Here is an 8,698-nt window from a genome sequence, read left to right on the forward strand (position 1 = left end):
CTGCTGGGAAGGAAAGCAGCCCGTCTAGGTTTCCAATCCCTGCCACGGCAGGGCATGCATGAGAGAGAGGGAGGGAGCGCGGGGTGTGATTTGGCCAATGAGATGCCCCACCCAGTCGAACAGCCAGATGCCCACCGGCCTGTTGGTAGGACCACCCAGGCGCTGGTAGCCCAATGTGGATATGTGAGCCATCAAGAAGGGCCAGGAGGTTGCAAAGAGCAGCATTCCACACCCCAGGCAAAATAAAAAATAGCCAATGGAGGCTTTTGCAAAGACAGTGGGTTGGGCCAGCGATCGATGCGCTCGCTGATTGATTCGTCGTGCCTGGCGGTCGCTGCGTGGAGGGGGGCGTGGTCAGGCGCGATCGGCCGATTCCCGAGCGAATCGAGCGGGGAGGATGAGCCTGGCGGAGAACCGGCCGTCGCGGAAAAATGCCGGCAACCGCATGTCGCGGCTGCTGGAGGCCGAGGAGGAGGACGACTTCTACAAGACGACTTACGGAGGCTTCCATGAGGTGGGCAGCGGGGAGAACGGCGCCATCTTTCCCAGCCGGGGCGGGCGGGCTGCGCCGAGCGCAACCGATCCTGCTGCGCGGCAGGGGGGGGCGGGGCGAGAGGTGAGGTCCCGCCCAATCGGCTCATCTGATTGGTGGGTTGTTCCGCCACTCGAGGAACGCCCCCTTCCTATTGGCTGCGGGAGGTGTCGATCAGGGCTGGGCTCTGCGGTGCAACCTGCCTATACTATGGACATCTTTTTGTGGTCACTTTGACCTGTTCCATTCAATCCAGTTCACCTGAAATTCTCTGTTAACCCTTTCCAACTCTGGCCGGACACCTCATAATTTTAATCACCTCTATCAAATCTCCTTTTAATCATCTCCAAGGAGAACAACCCCAGCTTCCCCAATCTATTCACATAACTAAAGTCCTTCATCCCTGGAATTATTCTTGTAAATCTGTTCTGCACCCTCTCTAAAGCCGTCACCTTCCTAAAGTGCGGTGTCCGGAATTGGACACCATACTCCAGTTGAGGCTGAACCAGTGTGTTTTATAAAGGTTCACCATGACTTCCTTGCTTTTGTACTCTTTGCCTCTATTTATAATGACCGTGCTCCGCTATGTACCTTATTAACTGCTTCCTACAACCTGCCCTGCAACTTTCAACAATTTGTGTGCATGTACTGCATCCCCCCCCGCCGGGTCCCGCTGCTCCTGCACCCCCTCTTTTAGAATTGCATCCTTTATTTTATATCACCTCTCCTCGTTTTCCCCGCCCCGCACTCCCACCACAAAAATGTATCACTTCACACTTCTCCACATGAAATTCCATCTGCCACTTTTCCACCCATTCCACCAGTCTGTTTATGTCCTCAGGAAGTCTGTGGCTGTTCCCCCACCCCCACCCCCACCCCCAATTTCACGTCACTTGCCAAGTTTTGTGTCATCCGCAGATTTTTGAAATCCAAGTCCAGCTCTATTAATAACTATCAGGAAAAGCGGTACTGACCCCCCGGGAACCCCACCTCCCTCCAGTCTGAAGAAACAACTGCTCACCACTGCTCTCTGTTTCCTGTCACTCAGCCAACTTCATATTCATGCTGCCATTGTCCCTTTTATTCCATAGGCTCTAACTTTGCTGACATGCCTGTTATGTGACACTTTATCAAATGCCTTTTGGAAGTCCCTTTACACCACATTACCCGATTCAACCCTCTCTGTTAACTCATCGAAAAACTCAAGCAAGTTATTTAAACACGATTTGCTTTTAACAAATCTGTGCTGGCTTCCCTTAGTTAATCCACACTTGTCCAAGTGACTGTTAATTTTGTCCCAGATTATCATTTCTAAAAGCTTTCCCACCGCCAAGGTTAAACTGACTGGCCTGTAATTGTTGGGCTTATCCTTAGACCCTATTTTGAACAAAGGTGTATCATTTGCAATTCTCCGGTCCTCTGGCACCTCCCCCCTGTATCTAAGGAGAATTGGAAGATTACGGCCAGTGCCTGTGCAATTTCCACCCTTGCTTCCCTCAGTATCCTTGGGTGCATCCGATCCAGTCCTGGTGACTTATCAACTTTAAGTACAGCCAGCCTTTCTAATACCTCCGTATCAATTTTTAACCCATCCAGTGTCTCAATTATTTCCTCTTTACTAAGACTTGGGCAGCATCTTCCTTGGTAAAGACAGATGCAAAGTTCTCATTTAGCACCTCAGTCATGCCCTCTGCCTCCATGCATAAATCTCCTTTTAGATCCCTAATTGGCCCCACTCCTCCTTTTACCACTCTTTTAATATTTATATGCCCATAGAAGACTGTTGGATTCCCTTTTATTTTGCCTGCAAGTCTCTTCTCATACTCTCTTTGCATCTCATCTCTTATTTCATTTCCCCTCTGAGAATTTACTATTCAACCAGGTTCTCACTTGTATTATCAACCTGACATCTGTCATATGTGCCCTTTTTTCTGCTTCATCTTGCTCTCTGTCTCTTTCGTCATCCAGGGAGCTGTGGATCTGTTGATCCTACCTTTCCCCCGGTGGAACTATACCTTGAGTGTACCTGAACTATCGTCTCTTTAAAGGCAGCTCATTGTTCCATCACAGTTTTGCCTGCCAATCATTGATTCCAATTTACCTGGGCCAGATCCGTTCTCACTCCACTGACGTTGGCCCTCTCCCCAATTAATTATTTTGTACTCTGAATTGCCCCTTTACTCCCATCTGCCTCAATTTCATCTATCCGTCTTTGCTACATAATCACTCGATCCTAGAAACCCAACAAAACCCTATCCATCTCAGGTTGGAAACTTCCAGCAGTGCACTGCGGGTCACACTCGAGTCTCTGAGGCAGGAGGTCGTGGGCTCGAGTCCCCGCTCCAGAGACCCGAGCCCCATAATCCAGGCCAACACACTCCCAGTGCCAGCACTGAGGCAGTGCTGCACTGTCGGAGGTGCCGTCTTTCAGGATGAGGGCTCCATCTGCCCTCTTGTGTGGATGTAAAAGATCCCGTGACCACTATTGGAAGGAGAGCCGCGGGGTTGGGTTGGTGGGGGTGGGGGGGAGTTCTTCCCACTGTCCCGGGGCCAATATTTATCCCTTGACCAACATCACTAAAAAAAAAAAACAGACGATCTGGGTCATTATCACATCGCTGTTTGTGGGATCCTGCTGTGCACAAATTGGCGTTTCCTACATTACAACGGTGACCGCACTTCGAAAAAGTGTTTCATTGGCTGTGAAGCGCTTTGGGACATCCTGAGGAGGTGAAAGGCGCTAGAGAAATGCACTTCTTTCTAACAGCATGCACGACCCACTGCTTGCGGCTCCATTCCATTGGACTGTTCTTTTCTGAATGAATGTTAACGGAATTAATATTGTGTTGTGTTCTGCTTTCCTCACCCTACCGTGGGACGGATTCTAACCTGCATTGCCTTTCCTGACCTCCCAGGAATCGGGAGACGATGAATACAACACGGACCAGTCGGACAGCGAGGACGAGGTTGACTCAGACTTCGACATTGACGAGGGCGACGAGCCGACCAGCGACCAGGAGGACGAGGAGCCGAAGAGGAAGCGTCGAGTGATCACTAAAGTGTACAAGGCAAGGGGACGCTGAGGCGTTTGGGCTTACTGCTCCCTCCCCCGGAGGCGCTGGCACCTCTCTGGCCCACCAGTCTGCCCTCTCGCCGGGAGCAATGGGTTGTGGGCGGGCTGCTCGACTGCAGGGGGCATCACGGCCCATTTCCACACACAAAGGGCGGGAGAAGTTTGGAACTCTCTTCCACAAACGGCAACTGATGCTGGATCAATTGTTAATATTAAATCTGAGATTGTTAGATTTTTGTTAACCGAAGGTATTATGAGATATGGGGGCAAAGGAGGGTAGATGGAGTTAGGTCACAGATCAGACATGATCTCATTGAATGGCGAGATAGGCTCGAGCAGCTGAATGGCCTCTTCCTGTTCCAATGTACTGAGTGAAATGTGAACAATTTAGTCATAAAGGAAGGTTTGGATTCTGGTGCAGAGAGCAGCTCAAAGTTAGTTGGTATAATACTGGTATAATCTTGCTCACCATTCAGGGGCACAACCCGTAATCCCACGCACTCTTTGGGTTTGGACCAGTGTGGGTCGACGCCAGCGTGGTGCTGATTGTGTGACCCGCGTTCTCACTGAGTGAAGCTTCTCCCCTCGCTGGGGGTGCGGAGTCTGTCTCTCTCTCTCTCTCGAGTGGGCCCCGCTCTGTGTCATGCGCGTGCTGGTGCCTCCGTATAGCCCCTGAGACCTCACACTTTGTGCCTCTGCCTCCCCCAGGAACCCGTCAAGTCAGCCAGACCCAAAGCCAAGACCAGGAAGCCTCCTGCCGCCCCCAGCGGCTTTGAGAAGTTGAAGGTGGAGAAAGGGGACAGCGCAGAGCAGCAGGACGAGTTCGGAGAGTGTAAGCATTCCCCTTGGTGCCCTAATCTCCTGAGTAGGGTGAGAAAGTGTACAGCATGACAGCAGTGACAGGGAGGAATAATTTCCTAAACGCAAACATTGGTATTTACAGCATAATAAACAGGCCATTCGGCCCATCTGCTCCATGCTGGTGTTTCTGCTCCACACGAGCCTCCTCCCACCCCCTCTCCATCTCACCCTATCACCATATCCTTCTATTCCTTTCTCCCTCATGCGTTTATCCAGCTTCCCCTTAAATGTATCTCTGCTATTCCCCTCAACCACTCTCTGTGGTAGAGAGTTCCACATTCTCTCTGGGGAAAGGGGTTTCTCCTGAATTCCCCATTGGATTTATTAGTGACTGTCTTCGAGTGATGACTCGAAGTTCACTAGATCTGGGGCCCAATATTTATCCCTCAACCAACTTTAAGAAAAGATCTGGTGATTTGTCACATCGCTGTTTGTGGGAGCTTGCTGTGCGCAAATTGGCTGTGGGCGGCGGGGGCCGGGGGGAGGCGTCTGTGCGCCGTGGAAGCCGAACCCTATTGCAAGTCGGCACCTTCCAGAGCGTCCAGAGCGCAGGAAGGTGAGACTTGCATTTGCCTGGCACCCGTCACGACCTCAGGACGTCCCGAAGCTTGCTGCACAGCCAATGAAGCGGCTTCGGAGGCGTAGTCGCTGTTCTAATGGAGCAAACGTGTAGAAGGAAGGAGCCCGGAATCGGCGCGCTGGGGCTAACGTTTCTCCCTTGCGTTGCAGGCGGCCGCAAGTCTGTGCGCCAGTCGACGACAGAGCACACCCGCCTGACCTACCTGCGGGTGCAAGAGCGACAGGTGCAGCCGCGCCGGCTACGGAAGGCTCCGCACGCTGAGACCCGTCAGCTGACGCAGGAGGAGCTTCTGGCGGAAGCGAAGATCACGGAAGAGATTAACCTTCGTTCTCTGGGTATGACTGAAATCTGACGACCTCTGTCACAGGCACTCGGCAGCCATTCCCATTACAAGCCCCATCTTAGAATGGGAATTTCCTATGTAAACGGGTCACGCTGTAATTGGCCCCCTCCTCCTCCCGCCAGAAGGGGGCGGTCTTGTAATGTGAGTCACATCCATCCCCGTCCGCTGGTGCAGTTTCTCAGGTGGAGGTGCAGCCAGCATCATCGTGAACTGTCACCCCTGTGCCATTGGGGACAACTTGGCCAAACCTTTCTCACTGGGGCCAAACCCCCCCCCCCCCCACTTCACCCGCCCTGATTGCTGTCCCTCTTGTTCCGCAGAGAATTACGAGCGGCTGGAAGCGGACAAGAAGAAGCAGGTGCTCAAGAAACGGAAGTGCGTGGGCCCGACGATTCGCTACCACTCGGTGACCATGCCCCTGATCACGGAAATTAACGTGAAGGAAGAAAACGTGGACGTGGAAGGGTGAGTGATGAATCCCGGGGGGGGGGGGGGCGTGATGGATCCCCGGGAGTGAGGAACCTCGGGAAGGGGGATTGAGGGATCCCTGGGAAGGGGTGGTGGAAATTCTTGGGTGGAAGGGGGAATGAGGAATATTGTCAACCGTGGCTGACACTCCCATCTCGGAGTCAGGAGGTGTGGATTCGTGTCCCACTCCAGAGAGTCGAGCACAAGAATCCAGGCCGACAGTCCTGGTACCAGTATTGAGAGAGTGCTACACTGTTTAAAGTCTCATCTGAAAGACAGCACCTCCAACAGTGCAGCGCTCCCTCAGTACTGGCACTGGGAGTGTCGGCCTGGAGTGGGGACTCGAACCCACAGCCTTTTGACTCGGAGGCGAGTGAGAGTGACCCACTGAGACAGGGCCTGAATCCATGACTGTTGTATGCCAGTTGGTGATCTCGATGGACTCTCAGCTTGTCCAGTGTTGGGTGAGTAGGGGAGTCAGGATCTATAACCGGTGTCTTGTTTTTATTCTGTGTCTCTTCCTTCCCATCGCCTCACCAGGTTGGACCACGACCCCCATCCGACAGCCGAGGTGCCAGCGGTGGCGGTCCTGGCGCCTGTGGGGCGGTGCCTCCGCAACTTCGTCAGCTTCAGCGACGACGCCACCTTCGAGCGGGCCTTCCCCAGGGCCCGCCCGCCCCGGGTGCCAGCGCGGGAGCTCTGCCCCGTCACCCACAAGCTGGCCCTCTACCGCGACCCCATCACCGACATCCCCTACGCCAACATCCGGGCCTTCAAGATCATCCGCGAGGCCTACAAGAAGTACATCACCGCCCACGGGCTGCCCAACACGCCGGGCACCGGCCAGGCCGAGCAGGCCACCCGCAGCCGGCAGAAGATTATCATCAAGCAAGCTGTGCCGCCAACCTGACATTTCCGTCCTGCTCGGAGACTCGTCGGGGGCGGGGGGAGGGGAGGGACTGTGCCTTTAAGAGTGACTCCGAAACGCCCATGGTTTCCGGCGACAGGGGCCCCGGGTCCACGTCCAATCTCGGACTGACTGGGGAGGAAATGTCTTTCCTGTTGAATCTCCCTCTGTCTGCTGGTGGGTGACATGTCAGAAGCCCTCACCAGAACAACTGCGACTCACCAAGGTCCCCACAGTTTAGAAACCACTCTCATTTTGACTCCGCAGCAGCTCACTGAGGTCATTGGGTGGGATATGGATCTGTGTCACACTGGGGCTACAGGTTGTGGGCATGGGAGCGTAAACGAGGCAGTGTAGAGGGAGCTTTACTCTGTATCTAACCCCCGTGCTGTACCTGTCCTGGGAGTGTTTGATGGGGACAGTATAGAGGGAGCTTTACTCTGTATCTAACCCCCGTACTGGTACCTGTCCTGGGAGTATTTGATGGGGACAGTATAGAGGGAGCTTTACTCTGTATCTAACCCCGTGCTGTACCTGTCCTGGGAGTGTTTGATGGGGACAGTGTAGAGGGAGCTTTACTCTGTATCTAACCCCGTGCTGTACCTGTCCTGGGAGTGTTTGATGGGGACAGTGTAGAGGGAGCTTTACTCTGTATCTAACCCCCGTGCTGTACCTGTCCTGGGAGTATTTGATGGGGACAGTATAGAGGGAGCTTTACTCTGTATCTAACCCCGTGCTGTACCTGTCCTGGGAGTGTTTGATGGGGACAGTATAGAGGGAGCTTTACTCTGTATCTAACCCCCGTACTGGTACCTGTCCTGGGAGTATTTGATGGGGACAGTATAGAGGGAGCTTTACTCTGTATCTAACCCCGTGCTGTACCTGTCCTGGGAGTGTTTGATGGGGACAGTGTAGAGGGAGCTTTACTCTGTATCTAACCCCGTGCTGTACCTGTCCTGGGAGTGTTTGATGGGGACAGTGTAGAGGGAGCTTTACTCTGTATCTAACCCCGTGCTGTACCTGTCCTGGGAGTGATTTTTTTTTTTAATGAATGATAATAAAAAAAAAATACAAAGATTAAGTTGTTCTGGTACAAACTTGTAAACATTTGTACATGAACACATGTTGCGACCCACCTGTGATTGTGCTTTCAGTAAAGTGTAACAGCGAGGTGTCTGAAATCTTCAGCTTATACTCACCCGCAGTGAGAGGAGCACACAGTGATGCAGTTCTCCATTCCGCCAGCCGTGTCCAGAAGGAGAATTCCGAAGACTATCATTCTCATGCTTCTGTTCAAATCCCTCATCGCCCCCTCCCTATCTCTGTCGCCTCCTCCAGCCCCCACAGCCCTCCGAGATCTCTGCCCTCCTCCAATTCCGGCCTCTCGCCCATCCCCCCGATTCCCATCGCTCCACCATTGGCGGCCGTGCCTTCAGCTGCCTGGGAGCTCTGGAATTCCCTCCCTAAACCTCTCCGCCTCGCTCTCTCTCTCTCCTCCTTTAAGACGCTCCTTAAAACTGACCTCTTTGACCGAGCTTTTGGTCGCCCGTCCCCTAATTATCTCTTTATGTGGATCTCGAGGGTCAAGTTTTGTCTGATTTATGCTGCTGGGAAGCTCCTTGGGGCCGTATTACTGAGTGAAAGGTACTGCATTAATGTATGTTGTACCTTAATTAAAGCTGAACCTTTCTGCTGCTCACTTGCAGCATTACAGTACAGTCAGCAGGTGTCACAGTTTACACTACATTCAACAATTTCACACGATGGAAGCTGCCTCAACCAATTCCGAGCCGGCCCTTTGCTCCAGAAATTCTGCAGTGCGGTCAGTTCCACAAAGGATTTTCAGGGAACGGGAGATGTTCCCTGTTCTTTCACCCGAGACCTGGCTTGAAACCAGACCGAAGGGCTAGAACTCTCTTCCGCACGCGACATCA

The 8,698-nt window shown here is 53.0% G+C and overlaps 1 protein-coding gene across 1 annotated transcript; it reads left to right on the plus strand.

Moving 5' to 3' along the window:
- The first annotated feature begins 348 nt into the window (after positions 1-348).
- vps72b (vacuolar protein sorting 72 homolog b) lies at positions 349-8,248 on the plus strand. The gene is made up of 6 exons (XM_068022665.1): positions 349-514; positions 3,448-3,600; positions 4,314-4,437; positions 5,196-5,381; positions 5,710-5,854; positions 6,398-8,248. Exons 1-6 carry the CDS (start codon positions 398-400, stop codon positions 6,765-6,767), a joined length of 1,095 nt encoding a protein of 364 aa, XP_067878766.1. The 5' UTR covers positions 349-397; the 3' UTR covers positions 6,768-8,248.
- Positions 8,249-8,698: the final 450 nt, after the last annotated feature.

Source organism: Heterodontus francisci, chromosome 46 (genome assembly GCF_036365525.1).
Source record: "Heterodontus francisci isolate sHetFra1 chromosome 46, sHetFra1.hap1, whole genome shotgun sequence".
In the NCBI taxonomy this organism is placed as follows: Eukaryota; Metazoa; Chordata; class Chondrichthyes; order Heterodontiformes; family Heterodontidae; genus Heterodontus; species Heterodontus francisci.

What these genes read in the sequence shown, in the direction of transcription:
- vps72b (XM_068022665.1), top strand. Translation starts at nt 398, where the DNA reads ATGAGCCTGGCGGAGAACCGGCCGTCGCGGAAAAATGCCGGCAACCGC. An exon ending in GATTAACCTTCGTTCTCTGG is followed by an intron (nt 5,382 to 5,709) that starts GTATGACTGAAA and finishes CTTGTTCCGCAG; the next exon opens with AGAATTACGAGCGGCTGGAA. An exon ending in GAAAACGTGGACGTGGAAGG is followed by an intron (nt 5,855 to 6,397) that starts GTGAGTGATGAA and finishes TCGCCTCACCAG; the next exon opens with GTTGGACCACGACCCCCATC.